Source organism: Mercenaria mercenaria, chromosome 1, assembly GCF_021730395.1.
Source record: "Mercenaria mercenaria strain notata chromosome 1, MADL_Memer_1, whole genome shotgun sequence".
Lineage (NCBI taxonomy): Eukaryota > Metazoa > Mollusca > Bivalvia > Venerida > Veneridae > Mercenaria > Mercenaria mercenaria.
This window is the reverse complement of record NC_069361.1, coordinates 88,165,406-88,184,923: the sequence shown is the minus strand read 5'-3', so window position 1 is coordinate 88,184,923 and position 19,518 is coordinate 88,165,406. Positions and strand designations below refer to the sequence as shown.

At 36.5% G+C, this 19,518-nt stretch overlaps 1 protein-coding gene across 1 annotated transcript in view; it reads left to right on the top strand.

Moving 5' to 3' along the window:
• LOC123531371 (inositol-tetrakisphosphate 1-kinase-like) overlaps nt 1-19,518 on the top strand; it is an 84,633-nt gene that overhangs the window by 42,559 nt on the left and 22,556 nt on the right. Inside the window, exon 5 of the mRNA XM_045312241.2 lies at nt 3,287-3,385. Coding sequence (XP_045168176.1) covers nt 3,287-3,385 — 99 coding nt within the window. The remainder of the gene's footprint in view (nt 1-3,286; nt 3,386-19,518) is intronic.

Sequence of the window (19,518 nt, the reverse complement as noted above, 5' to 3'; positions counted from 1 at the left end):
GTCACAGGGGCCTGAACATTGAAAACCATTTCCGATCAATAACTAGAAAACCACTTGACCCAGAATGTTGAAACTTCATAGGATGATTGATCATAAAGAGTAGATGACCCCTATTGATTTTTGGGTCACTCCATCAAAGGTCAAGGTCACAGGGGCCTGAACATTGAAAACCATTTCCGATCAATAACTGGAGAACCACTTCACCCAGAATGTTGAAACTTCATAGGATGATTGTACATGCAAAGTAGATGACCCCTATCGATTTTGGGGTCACTCCATTAAAGGTCAAGGTCACAGGGGCCTGCACATTGAAAACCATTTCTGGTCAGTAGCTTGAGAACCACTTCACCCAGAATGTTGAAACTTAATAGGATGATTGGTCATGCAGAGTAGATGACCTCTAACAATTTTGGGGTCACTCTGTGAAAGGTCAAGGCCACAGGGGCCTGAACATTGAAAACCATTTCCAATCAATAACTTGAGAACCTCCCGACCCAGAATGTTGAAACTTCATAGGATGATTGTTCATACAGAGTAGATGACCCCTATTGTTTTTGGGGTCACTCCGTTAAAGGTCAAGGTCACAGGGGCCTGAACATTGATAACCAGTTCTGATCAATAACTTGAGAACCACTTGACCCAGAATGTTGAAACTTCATAGGATGATTGAACATGCAGAGTAGATGACCCCTATTGATTTTGGAGTCAGTCAATTAAAGGTCAAGGTCACAGTGGCCTGTTCATGTAAAATCATTTTTTGGAAATAACTTGAGAACCACTTGACCTACAATGTTGAAACTTAATAAGATGTTTGGACATGCAGAGTAGATGACCCCTATTTATTTTGAGGTCACTTGATCAAAGGTCAAGGTTACAGGAGCCTGAACAGTGTCTTGAGAACCACTAGGCCAAGTGTGTTGAAATTTAGCGGGATGACTGGACATGCCAAGTAGATGATCCCTATTGCAGCCAACCATCAGTGTCTCTTTGACTTTCGCTCCTGACCCCTATTGACTTCTTGCCTATAGGACTTTGCATTGGGGGAGACATGCGCTTTTTTACAAAAGCATTTTCTAGTGTTTTAACTGTTTAGGTGGTTTGGTAATGATTTTCAAGTTGGACTTTTAGGCTGTTTTGTAATAATCATTGACTAAATTGAACCATGCAGTAATTATATTCATTTGAGTCTGGAAGGATTAACCTTTACCATGCTGGACACAGTTGCTTCTGCCTTTGCCGACTGCAGATCTTCAAACTCCTGATCACATGTATTGGTTATCCAAACCTCAACCAGTGTGGCAAGGCTTAGACAGGAAAGAGGGAGAGCATGTTTTAAAATAGCTTTATCATTTAATAGAAAATTTATGTATAACCACAAAAATCACCCACTGACAAAATGCTTATGCAAATAAACTGCCCTTTGATTATTTAAGTGAAAAAGCCCTCAGTTACAAAGTTTGGCTTGATACAGATGAATATTTTCAAGACATCTCAAATACAAACAAATTCATGTCTGAAAGTATGAAATATACCTTTTGTTATGTAGAAATTTAGTGCCTTTGAAGTTCTTGTCTAGACTAAGGAACAGGTACCTGTCTTTTTATATCCACTTCAAAAGAATAGGTTTGTCTGGATAGACTAGATAAATTTTATTTTGTTTTTAGTATTAATTATTTTCCTAATTTACATTAAAAGACTTTATTACCTGTAATTATCTATGTGGAAATTTTTCAGCAATCATAATGCTACATAATTATGTCTCCCACCACACAGTGGTGTTGGAGACATATTGATTAACTCCTGTCTGTGTGTGTGTGTGTCTGTCACAAAGCTTGTCCACACTCTATGTCGAACATTTCTCATCCAATTTTCACCAACCTTGAAGAAAATGTGTTTGCTAATAAGTCCTCAGCCAGGTTCGATAACTAGCCAAATCGGCCCAGGCACTTGGGAATTATTGCCCTTGAACATAATTACCGATACAAAGTTATAGACTGGTTACTCCAACATGTGAACACCAATAGGCCGCAAACAGTATACAAAGACAGACTTACTATTCAGATGATTAGGCAGTACGCGTTGTGGGAGACATGCGCTTTTCTCGAAAGCACCGCTAGTTAATTTTCAGGTTCTAAATGATTGCATTTTTCTAGCAGTCAGTCCATCCACATACATAAATCTACCACCTGTTAAGGGATTTTCTAGGCACAAATGATCTCTTGTTATCCCCCACCAAAGGCAGAAGCATATAGATTTGGCATTGTCAGTTCAGGTTGTGCATGCGTCTGTCTATCTGGTTAGGTCCATGTTTCGGAGAAAAAAGTTCGAACATCACCAAATCTCAGAAAGATAGCATTGTTTTACATGAAAATTAAACAGCATATAATACATAGCATTGTTTTACATGAAAATTAAACAGCATATAAAACATGTATATTATTCAACAAAACCATTGTCAATTTACTCATATTGGTATACTGAATTCTGGAAAGGAACTGCACGAAGGGACCACACTTCTGGACAGTTCAGCGCCTTTAAAAACTCTCCATTTTTAAAAAGCTGTTACATGTCTTCGTTTTAATGCATTTGCAACGATGTACCAGTGTTTAAACTTAACATAACTAGATAAAACATTGTTTTTGACAATTGTTTACATTTATTTCTTGTAACAAATGGCATACTTTTTTAAAAGGGGACAACTCCTTAAGAATATTTTAAGTATCCAATTCTATGGGAAAGAACAGTAAACATTTATTTTACAGATAAGTTGTTTGTCAAGATGCTGTTCGTTTACTAAATATTTCTGTTGCTTTGTGATATACTGCTAAACCTTAAATTGAAAATGCTTATAATTCAAGAAGCAAGAAGTGTTTTAGCTAGTATCTTCAAAACTTAAATTTTATTATCAACTAGCTCGTAACCTTTGCTCACATAAATATAGTATTATCCCCCTGACCAAGTAAAAGTTTTTGTGCCCCCCTCCCCCTCCCACACCACCAATCCCAATTTTTTTTGGGGTGGGGGGGGGGGGAGGGGGAGGATTAAGAGTTACCCTTGTCCGTCCATTTGTCTGTATATCTGACCAAATTTGTGTCCTGCAGTACAGACTTCAAGAAGTATTTGACTCAATCCAGTCCCATATGCGAGTTATCATTCTTCACAAACATGAAGTGACCACTTTGTTGAATTTGCAGAATTTCTTTACTTATCAGCTATAAAAATTACTGGAGTACAGTATACCAGTGGCATAAATACAAATAACAATACCTGAAATTTATATTTTCAGAGTCATACATGTTCATCCCAACATTTGTGGATCTCACAAGTAAAGATGTTGATGAAAACAGGAAGAAACTGCTGGATGCTAACGTTCAGTACCCCTTTGGTAAGTGGTGTATGTCGGGTTACCATTTTGTGCCCAGTTTTGCAACAAATTTCGGTTAGTGTGAATTGTCAAGCTTGAGCCTTTCATACGGTAGATATCCTTTCCACAGCCTTAGGCGTAAAAAAAAGAATTGTTTGTTTCCGGTGGCCCGACCTACCCTATTTTTTTACCGCCGACCCTAAACTTTTTTAGCGGTAAAATCGGGCCGCATATTTTTGCAAATAAGTATATTATTATTTTTATAGCTCTTTGCACGAATGGACTACTCCATCGGTCGGGCGAGTGGTTTTTACGTGGTAACTTTACCAAATTGAGAAATTAATACATCAGGCAAAATTACCTGGATTGACTGGAATTTACCCGCGAATCGTAAAAATATCAAAACGTCATGCTGGTAATTTTCCATTCCACAAACACGTGCGCCCTATCATAATATCTTATTTACATCGCGGTTACTTTTGACACAATAAACGCACGTGGTGCATTCATTTTTCAATGTAATCGCTTCAAATTTTCAACACCGCTTGAGAACTAATACAGTTTGAGTTCTATAACAATTTTAATAAGATATCGACAGGAATGTAGGCAAAATTCTTTAAAAACGATCAAATTTTCATATAATGTTTTGTAAAATTTCAAACAGCGCGATCTTGATTATTTACTTCTTTCTTAAAGTAAATAAACGGTACATACTATGGTAATAAAATTCAGACTCTTGACCAGAATGTACAAAAAATACAATTAAAAAATCTTAAATAATGAAAAAGCGGCAGCAGTTTAATTACATGGAGTAAAACGATTTTTGGCAAACAGATTTCTGTTAGCACGGCAGAATAGGTTACGTGACCTCGTGAACGTAAATAGATGTGGTTTTAAAATAAAGCAGTATGATGTTGTTGCGGATTTTAATAAGTTTTAAATTATTCATAGTACATGTATTTTTTGACACAACACTTTGTTAGATATTCTTTTCAAACAATAATGTAAATTCCTTGAGGGCAAATAGGTCACAGAGGTAGGCTATTCACTATCATCGTTCACGACACATTTACATGTCAGTTTATTCGGGATATTGCACATTCGCTTTTAAAAAAAGATAAAGAAAAAACTTTTTTATTGATTTCTTCTCAACAATTTAAGGAATCGAGAAAGTACGATCAGACAGTGATGTGTCACATGGCGCGAAAACATGACGTAATGCCATGACAATCTCGGGCAACTATACCGTTTTGATCTCCACTTCAGATGTCATAATAACCGACACACTTCTTTTAGTTCTTTGAGAGGGTGTTAATTGATGATGAAAACAAGGCTAATTACTTAGTTTATCATCAGAATAATTACCGATAATTATTAATGTTTTTTTTTTTTTTTCACTTTCAACACGGGTCGACGATGGGTGGATGATGATTATTGTGTCCATATTTTGGGACACTTTTCAAAATAATTATTTTTCGGGATAACAGATTGCTACAGTCTTCCATTTTTAATTATTTTAGAAATAAGTCCTGTTTCTTTGAGTCATATGAAGTTATGACGTCTACAACATCACAATTTATGTGATAGAATTGGAGGTCCACTAAAGTCTGAGCAGCACTCCTAGATTTCAGCAGTTGGTGGACCTGCTGAAAAAAGTTAAGGTCGACGCCTGCAGAGTCTTGAAAAGTCAGGTTTTAGATGGGATTTACAGGGTTTTCCCTAGCCCCAAGAAAGGTGGTAAATTTACCACTTTTCAAGGTCCATGTCCCCCTTTTCTTAGCAAAGGGGGCATGAGTTTTCCCAAAAAAACAATTTTTCAAATTAATTAAAAGTTAATTTCAATCAGTTTAAACTATTAAAAGCCGAAAAGAGTATCAAAGTATTCAAGCAAATCCTAACATGTCCCCCAAAAGTCTCTTTTTTTCCAGAAAAATAAATTTGGGGGGACATGATGTCCCTCAAAATGAATTTCCTAGGGAAACCCTGGATTTGTAGTAGTAAGTCGTTGAACAACCACTTGCAGCTTTATTAATTCACAATTTGGGCATACCAGTCAAAACTCCATTGTCTAGCATTTCCAGTTAATCCAGAATTTTAGACTGGGGTAGAAGATCAAAGATGCAAATCATATTCCTGGCCAGTGTGCTTTTACTTGGTTTTAGTTTGAAATATAAATGTTGGTTGTTGAATAATATTCAATATTAAAATTATTATTTAAAGAGAGAATCCACAGCAAGATTTCATTCAAGTTTCATGTTTAATCAAATATAAACCATGTTCTCCGCAAGTAATTGCCAACTTCTCCACATGAATTAGCGGTGGAGAATGAATGATATAGGACACAACAATCCTATGACCACTTGATTCGTAGATCGACTGCTCTACCTATTGAGCTAATCGGATGGGCTACTCTGGAAATGAAAAAACAACAACAACAAAAGACAAACATAAAGCATATATTTATTTCATAATATTTAAATACACAATCAAATGGCATTTTATATTGCTAAAACATCATCAAAGTCATTGTACATTCAGGTGTAAATCAAACATAACAATATGATGCATGTTTATAAGGTTTATAATCTCCCTGTTTGAAACTAGGATGGTGTTAGGTTTAAAAAAAAAAAAAAAAAAAAAATGCCTACCTACCTACCCTATTTTTTTTGGCCATGTCACTGGAAACAAACAATTTTTTTTGTTAGGCCTTAACGTACTAAAACGTATTAGCATCTGATGGCCCTTTCACACTTCCGTAGAAACTTATTTTGAAAATATTTCTGAAATGTCTAGGTCTGCAGCTCTCATACATGGTTATATCTTACATCTGAGGCATATACTGACACTCTCGGACAACATCAAAAATGACATTTTGAGCGATTTGATGAAGTTCCAAAATTATCAATGTACGCTTGATCCGTTACGGACCCCTGCATAGTCCACACGCATACATTTAGACGGGGTGACCCCTGCGCGTGACCTCTGACTATCTACGAATCAAAATGCAGCTTTCGTTTTCAAGTTTAACATTTCTACTTTTATTTTATTTACTTCCGGAAATAGCTGAAGGCCGAGTGACGTCATTTACTGTGTTGTCAAAAACATACATATGCCTGGTGAGATTGCATAAATATGTGCTGACTGTCCTAAGGTTATTAGAGAAATCATCTTTTATCTAAAAATCAGTGCTTTTTCGACATTTTTTAACACATCTGTACGAATACTGACGTTTGAGACAAAAATGGCTAAACTAAAATGCATTTTAGGAAATCTGTATATCCTTTCCACAGCCTTAACGTACTAAAACGTATTAGCGTCTGATGGCCCTTTCACGCTTCCGTAGAAACATTTATTACATGAAACTTATTTTGAAAATATTTCTGAAATGTCTAGGTCTGCAGCTCTCAAACACGGTTATATCTTACATCTGAGGCATATACTGACACTCTCGGACAACATCAAAAATGACATTTTGAGCGATTTGATGAAGTTCCAAAATTATCAATGTACGCTTGATCCGTTACGGACCCCTGTGGGATTTGTGTTTATCAAGAGCTCAAATATTTTTTCATAGATTAAAAGCTGACATGCTGTACTAAAGCCCAGGTAATTTCAATTCGTAATAAAGTGCTGAAAATTGGCTCCCCAATAGCAAAAAAAAAAAGGAAGTCCACGTGCATACATTTAGACGGGGTGACCCCCTGCACGTGACCCCTGACTATCTACGAATCAAAATGCAGCTTTCATTTTCAAGTTTAACATTTCTACTTTCATTTTATTTACTTCCGGAAATAGCTGAAGGTCGAGTGAAGTCATTTTCTGTGTTGTCAAAAACATACATATGCCTGGCGAGATTGCATAAATATGTGCTGGCCGTCCTAAAGTTATGTGCCCTACATTTCCCACTACTTGTAAATTGTTCAAATAAAATTTGTAAATTGTATGAGAGGTCATCTTGCTGTCTCAGGGGTTTGGTTCACAGGCAGACATATAAGATCTTTTTCTTTTAGATTTTGTATTTCCCAACATGATGTATATAGTTTAGCACCACAAATACTTTGCACACTATTTTAGACAAAGTTTTCAAAGACTTGAAAACCTGGCATCATGTGTTTGGATATTTTTATACTTTCTCCACTAGGTAGACAAGAAAAACATTTTTAGAGTAGTATAAACTATTTCTGGGTAATCTGTTTCGAAGAATAAATTGTATAAAAAAGAAATGAAATTTGAAACTATTTTGTGGCGATTATATTGTTACTATGGACAGAAATATCCTCAGTTTTGAAACCATAGGCATGTTATATGTAGGAAGCTATATTCTTTATTATTAATAAATGTCATCACTAAGGTGATAATCCACCTGTTTACTGGAAGCATTGTGCTAGTGTTTCCAATTAGCTCACCTGTAATACTGAGGTGAGAGATGCCTCCTCAATGATTAGCCTTGTAACAAGTATTTCTAGGATTTAAGGTAATTGACCTGATGTAAGGATTATCTACAAGTATTTCTTGGACTTTGAGAAACTGATTATCTACAAGTATTTCTAGATTTTTACAGTAGCTGATTATCTACAAGTATTTCTAGGACTTTAAGATGGCCTGTTCTGACTATCTACAAGTATTTCTAGGACTTTAGATGGCCTGTTCTGACTATCTACAAGTATTTCTAGATTTCAATGGGCGTTACTGATATCTACAAGTATTTCTAGGACTTTAAGATGGCTGTCTGATATCTACAAGTATTTCTAGGACTTTAAGATGGCCTGTTCTGACTATCTACTAGTCTTTCTAGGACTTTACATGGCAGTATTTGATATCTACAAATATTTCTAGGACTTTCAGATGGCCAGTTCTGACCTTTACCAAGTATTTTAGGACTTTCAGATGGCCTGATGTTCTGACTATCTACAAGTATTTCTAGATTTTTACAGTAGCTGATTATCTACAAGTATTTCTAGGACTTTCAGATGGCCTGTTCTGACTATCTACAAGTATTTCTAGGACTTTCAGATGGCCTGATGTTCTGACTATCTACAAGTATTTCTAGATTTTTACAGTAGCTGATTATCTACAAGTATTTCTAGGACTTTAAGATGGCCTGTTCTGACTATCTACAAGTATTTCTAGGACTTTAAGATGGCCTGTTCTGACTATCTACAAGTATTTCTAGGACTTTAAGATGGCCTGTTCTGACTATCTACAAGTATTTCTAGGACTTTAAGATGGCCTGTTCTGACTATCTACAAGTATTTCTAGGACTTTCAGATGGCCTGTTCTGACTATCTACAAGTATTTCTAGGACTTTCAGATGGCCTGATGTTCTGACTATCTACAAGTATTTCTAAGATTTGGAGAGAACTGATTTTCTACAAGTATTTCTTGGATTTTAAGATAACTGATGATCTACAAGTATTTCTAGAATTTAGAGGTAACTGACCTGATGTACTGAATATATACTTGGTCTAGTTTTATTAGACTTTGCATGTGAAGTATTTTGTTATCTGCTAGAAAATGAGAACTTACCAGGGGTTCCACTAGACTTGAAAACCCAAGAGTCCCAGGACCCTTGGGTCCAAATTTTGAAGGGTCCTTTTCCAAAATACAGGAGTCCTGTCCCAACACATCAATATTATTGACTAAATTTTCCTATATAGTAATACGCAACTGGTAATACAATAAAACCAAGATCATATGTTTCAACATAATAAAAATGTCTGTTTCAGGTCACATTTTAAACTAATGTTTATCAAAGTTCATGTTATATTGATTAGGTCTTGCATCAATATTTCATTCACAGAAAAGTGCTATAACTCCCTTATAATAATATATCCAAAATGTTCTATCTGGATACTGATACACTTTCGGAATGTCGTCTGAAAGCGGTGTTTGCTCAGTTTATTTGACATACAAGGGTAAACCAGTTCCTCAAATTTTGATGTTACTTATCATAAAAAAATTGCATTGAAAGTCGGCTGTTTTAAGGAATTTTGGAAAAATTGCATATGACACCGGGTGTAATTAGAATCGTGAACGGACATTCTAAACTTATTTTTGCTTTCGAAATTCATTAAAATTTGTGGATTTTCTAGTTAAAATCACGGTACAATCAGTTAAACAATGGTCTGATTTAAAGGTTGCATGAAGAAATCTTACAGGGCACTTTTCACGTGTTCGGCTTACGAATAATTTAATAAATGGCGCTTTTTTGACAGTACACAGGATCAATATGCTTTATCATTTTAATTTCAACACTTCTTTGATTCTCCTTACCTATGTGCACTCGCCGTGACTTAATTTGCTAATAAAAAGTCGGCAAGGCATGTCTACAGGATAATGGGCGGGATTTAGCAGAAGATCAAAGGCAGGAAGACATTGCGATCGCCTATCAACGGCGGTTTAACTCCGCCTTCCATACATTTCTGCTTACTTCACGCATATCATTATTAGTGTATTGGAGATTTACATGCGTGCTTTCAGTGAACGTGAATGTTTATTTAGAATACACGCGTTAATCATGGACAGAGTTTACTGCAGGAAATAAATGATAAGAGAAAGGATTATCAAAGCAAAATGCCCCTGGGTCCTGAGTGACGCACACTGGCATGTATCATGCCGGGTCCTTTGAGCATCTTTTGAAAATCTCCTGGGTCCGGACCCGGGGTCCTAGGTCAAATGGAACCCCTGACTTACACATGTGTCAGAGATAGAGGACAAAAGACTACATGCATATTGTCATAATAAGATTGTCATGCTGTTCATTTCACTTGTCAGGAAGTCAGACTGTTGCATCTGTTCATTGGGTTTGTAAGGAAATCAAACTGTTGCCTCTGTTCATTTGATTTATAAGGAAATCAAACTAATGCCGCTGCTCACTGGGTTTTTTAGGAAGTCAAACGGTTGCCTCAGTTCATTAGGTTTGCCAGAAAACTGAAATGTTACCTCTGTTCATTCGGATTGTCAGGAAATCAAACTGTTACCTTAGTTCATTGGGTTTATCAGGAAATCAAACTGTTGCCTCAGTTCATTAGGTTTGTCAGGAAATCAAACTGTTGCCTCAGTTCATTAGGTTTGTCAGGAAATCAAACTGTTGCCTCAGTTCATTGGATTTGTCAGGAAATCAAACTGTTACCTCATATCGTTCATTAGGTTTGTCAGGAAATCAAACTGTCACCTCAGTTCGTTCATTAGGTTTGTCAGGAAATAAAACTGTTGCCTCAGTTCATTTGTTTGTCAGGAATTCAATGTTGTCTTAGTTCATTATGTGAACTGTAACCTCAGTTTATTGGGTTTGTCAGGAAATCAAACTGACATTTGCCTCTGTTCATTAGGTTTACCAGGAAATCAAACTGTTGCCCCTGTTTAAATTGTCATATTGTGTATGAGGTTTGCCAGGAAATCAAAATTGGCGACTATTGTTAAATCATATTGTCATGCTGTTTATGAGGTTTGCCAGGAAATCAGAAGTGGTAACTATCGTTGAAGTCATACTGTCATGCTGTGCATGAGGTTTGCCAGGAAATCAAAAGTGGTGACTATCGTTAAAGTCATCCTGTCATGCTGTGTATGAGGTTTTTCAGGAATTCAAAAGTGTGTGTATGAGGTTATCCAGAAAATCAAAAGTGGTAACTATCGTTAAAGTCATCCTGTCATGCTGTGTATGAGGTTTGTCAGGATATCAAAAGTGGTGACTATCGTTAAAGTCATATTGTCATGCTGTGTATGAGGTTTACCAGGAAATCAAAAGTGGTGACTATCGTTAAAGTCATACTGTCATGCTGTGCATGAGGTTTGCCAGGCAATCAAAAGTGGTGACTATCGTTAAAGTCATACTGTCATGCTGTGTATGAGGTTTGCCAGGAAATCAAAAGTGGTGACTATCGTTGAAGTCATACTGTCATGCTGTGTATGAGGTTTGCCAGGAAATCAAAAGTGGTGACTATCGTTAAAGTCATACTGTCATGCTGTGTATGAGGTTTGCCAGGAAATCAAAAGTGGTGACTATCGTTAAAGTCATATTGTCATGCTTTGTATAAGGTTTGCCAGGAAATCAAAAGTGGTGACTATCGTTAAAGTCCTACTGTCATGCTAAATATGAGGTTTGCCAGGAAATCAAAAGTGGTGACTATCGTTAAAGTCATACTGTCATGCTGTGTATGAGGTTTTTCAGGAATTCAAAAGTGTGTGTATGAGGTTATCCAGAAAATCAAAAGTGGTAACTATCGTTAAAGTCATCCTGTCATGCTGTGTATGAGGTTTGTCAGGAAATCAAAAGTGGTGACTATCGTTAAAGTCATATTGTCATGCTGTGTATGAGGTTTGCCAAGAAATCAAAAGTGGTAACTATCGTTAAAGTCATACTATCATGCTGTGTATGAGGTTTGTCAGGAAATCAAAGTGGTGACTTTTGTTGCAGTAAGATTGTCATCTTTTGTATGAGGTTTGCCAAGAAATCAAAAGTGGTAACTATCGTTAAAGTCATATTGTCATGCTGTGTATGAGGTTTGCCAGAAAATCAAAAGTGATGGTGACTATCATTCAAGTCATATTCTCATGTTGTGTATGAGGTTTGCCAGGAATTCTAATTAGACTAAAGTGTGAATATTGTATAGTCATATTGATATGCTTTGTGTATGGTTTGCCAAGAATTCAAAGTCGTGACCATTGTTGCAGTCAGGTTGTCGTGCTATGTATATGGTTTGCCTGGAATGAAGCTGGGGACAGTTGTCATAGTCAGGTGTTGTGCATTAGGTTTGTATGGATGATGTTTTGAAATCAAATAAGGGGTTATTGATATAATAAGGTTGTCATTGATTTTGTCTGGAAATCTAACTGTGTGAAATACTTGCAATTTTTATACCCTTTATGTTATGTTGATGAAATACATGATAATGAAATGTCCGTGATCAAAGAGGAAACAAATTGATGAGAAGGATGAGATTAAATTTGACTTTTACTTTCAATAGTATTTGTATTCCAGTTTAGTATCATGCAAATCATTATTTGCTTGGCCTTTTTATCTGGTCATCAAAAGTGCCTGGTAAAAAGAATGTCCACAACGTAATGCTTTTTAGCTCGACTTTTCAAAGAAAAAGTAGAGCTATTGTACTCGCCCCAATGCCGACGCCACTGGTTAAAGTTTTTGATAAAGTCAAATATCTCTGTTACTATTAAAGCTATTGACTTGAAACTTAAAATACTTATTAACCATCAAACTCTACACCAGGAGAAACAATCCCCATAACTCTGTTTGAATTTTGACAAAATTATGCCCCTTTTTAACCTAGAATTTTTGGTTAAAGTTTTTGATAAGGTCAAATATCTCTGTTACTTTCAAAGCTTTTGACTTGAAACTTAAAATAATTATTTACTATCAAAGTCTACACCAGGAGAAACAATCCCCATAACTCTGATTTGAATTTATACCATTATGTCCCTTTTTAACTTAGAATTTTTTGGTTAAAGTTTTATAAAAGTTTTTACTGGCAAAGCTCTAATTCAGAGTCAAGCACTGAGAAAAGTCGAGCATACTATCTTATGGACAGCTCTTGTTAAACTGTCTAAAAAGGTTTAGGCATCTGATCTTGTTTCATGGGCCATCATTTGAATGGTGCAGATGAGAAGGGTTTTGCATTTGGCAATATACAATATGATATTTGTACCAAATACAAGATAACTCCTGCTCAAAATTAATTACATCCTCAATTTGTATGTGAAGCTGTGACAAGTATAGTATGGTAGAGTGATTAATGTTTGATTTTCCTATAAAGATAACAAGTTTTTTCTGTTAGTCACTCTAGTTCTGTATTACATATCACTGCATTTGTAATCAGCAATAAATGTGGGATTGGATACAAAAAACAAACAATTCAACATTGTCTTTAATACATACCTTAGCAAGGATAATAAGCGCACCAACAAGTACTCTACTATAAATGGTTTTAACCGTTATACCCTGTTAAATTTCTAAAATTGACTGGTCTATCATTCAATTTGGGCAGTACCAGGACCATTTATTATTCGACAGCCTCGGTAGCCTAGTGGTAGAGTGTCTGCTTTGAGTGCGGGAGGTCGTTGGTTCGATCCCTGGGTGCATCATACCAAAGACGTAAGAAATGGTACGTTTCCTCGCTTGGCGCTCAGCAATCAGAGGATAGTGCTAGGACTGGTCAGCCCGGTGTTAGTATAATGTGACCAGGTGGGATATCATGTCACGTGTCTATGGTGTGATATGCCAGTGAGGCAGCACTATGAAGTTAGGCATTGTGCCCACTGCTACAAGTAGACACTGTCGTTTATATGACTGAAAAACACACTATTATTTGAAGGGGTGCTCAATGAAAATTTACTGACCGTCAATCATGATCAGTGCAGGCTGATCTTGGTCTGCACTGATCCCAAATGCAAAATCACTTGCCACCAAGAGATATCTTATTGCTCATCTTTCACTAAAATACTTCATATGTAGAAAATCCTCTTCAAATGCATTTAACTTTATTAAATATATAAATCAATTGCGTATGTAGAGCTACATTCATAATTAAATGATAGGCAGTAACAGTCAGAGTCTCTGCAAAATGTTATTTCTTAAACAATCAAAAATAATTTTACAATGTTTATTGTATTTCTTGAATACATATTGCTATGGTAGAAACAGTAAAATACTGCAATACCACGCAGAAAACCGCACATTGCAACATGTCACAGCATATTAATGTTTTAACAATATTACATTGCGGTCAGGTCACAGATGGTTTCTAACTGCAGCTAATAAAAGAAAAACATTAACAAACAAACACAATCCATATTTAAATATCAAAAGAGCAAAACTTCATTTGAATTAAATCTTCTAGTCCTTAATTAAGGAAATGCAAAGAGCATGATATAAAACACCTGTTTGTCTATACATTTTTTGATCATAGTCTTGGTTCTTACAATACAGGCCGGAGTGTAGCTGCCTTTAGGCCATATAGGTCTGGTTCAACACATTGGGGAAAAAAACATTCCAGAAATTCAATAGAGGGTAAGGGGTGGTGTAGAGAAAATAGGCACCAGAATAAATAGTGAATGCTTAGATATTTTATGGAACTTACCGCCCTCCTACAATATGTGCTGAAGGGAAGTCCAGTCTTTTCCGATTAGCTCATTGAAATCTTGTGGAGCAATATTCCACGAGTCTGTCTGACAGTGCCTTGATCCCTTCACAATTTAAGATCCAAATATGAAAATATAGAACTTCTTGCAAAAAAAATTTGTACAGGTTTTATAGTTGCAACATTGGGGGTGGTGGGGATCCTCACTTTGCCTTAAATTCCCACATAGCAAAGTAATACAGGGATGGATCTTCATGACATTTAATACAAATACAGATCACTGTAGAGCGGTAGTGCTTGCACATCTTTCATCAGCCCTTTAATTGTTTTAAAGTTCATAAAATCCCACCAAACAAAGTAAGCGATTGATGGAATTTTGTGTAAGTGCATACAAATGTAGACAAGGTGGTGGAGCATGCACAGCTTTTGTCAGGATCTCCTTAGTAACTGCAGAGTTATTTCCTTTTAACTGTTATATCTTTCTAAATATAGCCCCCTCATTCACAAAACAACCTATTTGGCAGGGATATAAATTCACTGTTTGGTTGATACCTATTATATTTCTGCATATCATTAAAACAAGCAACTACAGCCCTAAAGTTAAAGAAATTTTTTTTTTTGCACTTGATGCTCATTGTTTTGTTGATTTTTTTATGCCCCTGGCATCTACTGATGCGGGAGGCATATAGTGATTGTCCTGTCCACCCGTATGAGGTTAATCAAATGGGACCGTTTTGTCTAGCATCAATACCCCTTACTAGAATGACTTGATACTAATGCAGATAGCCGCCCGCTTAGCTCAGTAGGTAGAGCGTCGGTCTACGGATCGCGGGGTCGTGAGTTCGATCCTCGGGCGGGGCGTATGTTCTCCGTGACTATTTGATAAACGACATTGTGTCTGAAATCATTAGTCCTCCACCTCTGATTCATGTGGGGAAGTTGGCAGTTACTTGCGGAGAACAGGTTTGTACTGGTACAGAATCCAGGAACACTGGTTAGGTTAACTGCCCGCCGTTACATGACTGAAATACTGTTGAAAAACGGCGTTAAACCCAAAACAAACAAACAAAACTAATGCAGATGTAACCTGTGACCATTCCTCATCTTCAGACATCACCTGACCTCAGTTTGACCTTGACTTTGACCTCATTTTGGACTTTGGTTGCTTTATATGGACCATCTCTTGGTTAACCAAATGGGACCGTTTCGTCTAGCATCAATATCGCTTACAAGAATGAATTGATACTAATACAGATGTAACTGTGACCATTCCTCATCTTCAAACATCACCTGACCTCAGTTTGACCTTGACCTTGACCTCGTTTTGGACTTAGGTTTGGACTTGGGTTGCTTTGTATCAACAAGGATGTCACCGGGGGCATCAAGCGTTTATTGAATGCAGCTCCTTGTTTCATGCTGTTTTTTTTTTTTTTTTTTTTCATCAGTATGGCTATAAGAAACAGAGGCTACCAGCATTTTTGAGAGGCATGCTCTTCTACCACACTAGATTCTTGACAGCTTACACTTGAACTTACTTCGGCTACGCTACTGCAGACTATGTGTATTTTACCTATGACTCTTTTTGGTTAAGGAGGTCACTTTTAGAAGGAAGACTGAAGATATTTAAGATGATTCAGGAATGTTCACATGATATCAATATGATGTAAAGTCTATTAAAGTGAAGGTGACATTTTTCCTGTTGAGTAATTTCCTTAAATAACATAGTATTTGAAGTATGTAAACAACAACTTGGTCATTGAACTATTCACATACTATTTGCCCTGATCTCCCAGTTTTTAGCTCAACTATATAAACTTCTTATGTGTCTCAGTAACAATTGCATGTTTTGGATTGAAACTTTACAAAATAGTTCCTGTCAGCAAGCCTATTGAAATAACCAAGTAAGATGACTCTTAATTCTTGGTTGAATTTAATCCTAAGTTTTGCATTGAACTAACATATCAAGATGTTTCTCAGTAACAACTGTGTAACACTATTGGATTGAAACTTCAGATAAAGCTTCCTAGTCATCAGACTAACTGAAATAACCAAGTAAGATAACTCTTAACTCTTGGTTGAATTTAATACTAATAATAGCCCTTTTTCCACCAACTAACCTCAGTAACAACTGAGGGGACCTGCGTGGCCAAGTGGTTAAGGTTGCTGACTTCAAATCACTTGCCCCTCATCGATGTGGGTTCAAGCCTCACTCGGGGCGTTGAATTCTTCATGTGAGGAAGCCATCCAGCTGACTTACGGAAGGTCGGTGGTTCTACCCAGGTGCCCGCTCGTGATGAAATAATGCACGGAGGGGCACCTGGGGTCTTCCTCCACCATTAAAGCTGGAAAGTCGCCATATGACCTATCATGTGTCGGTGCGACGTTAAATCCAACAAAATAAAATAAATTAGTAACAACTGTCATCAGACCTACTGAAATAACCAAGTTAGATAACTTTAGGTTGAATTAAAACTTTTTCAAATTAAAAAAAGCTCTGTTTAAGTTTTGCGTTCAATTAACAATCAAGCTGTATCTCAGTAATGAATAAATCTTTACTGTGGCCTGTCAGCCTTCTCATCAAAACAACTTACAATAATATTGCCAGCTGTTGGAAATTAATTCAGATTATGGCCCCTTATTTGACTGAGATAATTAAGTTCAAGTTTTACATACAAGTCGTTATCATTACATTCTGTTACCAAGTTATGGCCCTTGTTGTTCAACTTAGAATTGTTTATTTGTCGAGTGTGCCTTCTTATGAACAGCTCTTGTTGTTCATATAGTTCTTCTCAGTCGTCATATTTCATAGACACCACTGGGAACTTAATTGCCACTGAGAAAATCTCTGTCTCTGTATGGAGTTAATCGCTCCTGAGAAAATCTCTGTCTCTGTAGGGAGATAATTGCTCCTGAGAAAATCTCTTGTCTCTGTAGGGAGTTAATTGCCCCTGAGAATATCTCTGTCTCTGTAGGGAGATAATTGCTTCTGAGAAAATCCCATGTCTCTGTATGGAGTTAATTGCCCCAGAGAAAATCTCTGTCCCAATAGGGAGATAATTCTCCTGAGAAAATCTCTTGTCTCTGTAGGGAGTTAATTGCCCCTGAGAAAATCTCTGTTTCTATAGGGAGTTAATTGCCCCAAAGAAAATCTCTTTAGGGAGTTAATTGCCCCTAAGAAAATCTCTGTCTATAGGGAGATAATTGCTCCTGAGAAAATCTTTGTCTCTGTAGGGAGTTAATTGCCACTGAGAAAATCTCTGTCTCTATAGGGAGATAATTGCTCCTGACAAAATTTCTGTTTCAATAGGGAGTTAATTGCCCCTAAGGAAATCTCTGTCTCTGTAGGGAGTTATTTGCTCCTTAGAAAATCTCTGTCTCTATAGGGAGATAATTTCTCCTGAGAAAATCGCTGTCTCTGTAGGGAGTTAATCGCTCCTTAGGAAATCTCTGTGTCTGTAGGGAGTTAATTGCCACTGAGAAAATCTCTGTCTCTATATGGAGTTATTCTCTCCTGAGAAAATCTCTGTCTCTCTAGGGATTTAATTGCCACTGAGAAAATCTCTGTCTCTATAGGGAGATAATTTCTCCAGAGAAAATCTCTGTCTATGTAGGGAGTTAATTGCCACTGAGAAAATCTTTGTCTCTGTAAGGAGTTAATTGCTCCTGAGAAAATCTCATGTCTTTGTAGGGAGATAATTGCTCCAGACAAAATCTCTGTCTCTGTAGGGAGTTACTTGCTCCTGAGAAAATCTCTGTTTCTGTAGGTAGTTAATTGCCACTGAGAAAATCTCTGTCTCTGTAGGGAGTTAATCGCCCCTGAGAAAATCTGTCTCTGTAGGGAGATAATTGCCACTGAGAAAATCTCTGTCTCTGTATGGAGTTAATCGCTCCTGAGAAAATCTCTGTCTCTGTAATGAGATAATCGCTCCTGAGAAAATCTCTGTCTCTGTAGGGAGATAATTGCTCCTGAGAAAATCTCATGTCTCTGTATGGAGTGAATTGCCCCTGAGAAAATCTCTGTCTCTATAGGGAGTTAATTGCCCCTAAGAAAATGTCTGTCTCTGAACAGAGTTAATCGCTCCTGAGAAAATCTCTGTTTCTGTAGAAAGTAACTGCCCTTGGGAAAATCTCTAGTCTCAGTAGTAAGTTACTCACTCCTGCAAAATTCTGTCCCTGTAGGGATTTATTCGCACTTTAGAGCTGAAATTTGTCAACAGAGGTTTCCCAAATTGTCAGTTGAGCAATGTGGCTAACAAGTACTTTTTGTTAAATGTTTAAAATTACAAATATTGTTATTAATGCTGTTACGACAAAGCTTAGATATTATAACATGGCATCAGGAAGGCACTGAAAATTATATTTTTTGCCAGAAAGAAAATCAAGCCTGCTAGTACCAAGAACAAGAATGGAGAAACAAAATTATTGATTTGAGACATGGACTTCCTGAAATCTAAAGTGACAGATTCATTATTTTCTTTTTGTAACAGATGCTATCATAATACTATATTAATGTGTTCGTAGGTCATTTTTTTGCTTCTGTCTGAATGTGAGATTTTCCATATATAACTGTAATTGAATATTCTTTCCATCAACATTCTAGTTTATATTTATTTCACACACTGCTTGGGCCATACCAAATTGATTAATAGTTCTTCGGAAAATTTTCAAAAAAAATGGGAGCGGGCGAGCGAAATTTTTTTTCTTTTTTTTTTTTCTCAATTTTGATTTTTTCAGAGGCGGGTAGCTTTTACATGGAGCGAGCGGGTATTTTTTTTTTTTTTTTTGCAGTTATGACTATACATGAAGTTAACATTTCTTTAAGAATAACACAGAACTTAAACATTTACAGTGTGACTAAGACAGTAGATAGCTTTTCTGTATGTTTTAAAGACTACATGAATGGTTTTGCAAATAAATTCTTGCTAAAACTCACTGAATCACTTTGTTTTTATTTTGTATTTATAATTACTGAGGGATGAGTGTCTTATTTTTAATTTTGATTGCTCTACATTAATCTGAAGGCGTGCCCATTTAACGGCAGAGGATGAGGAATATTTAAGA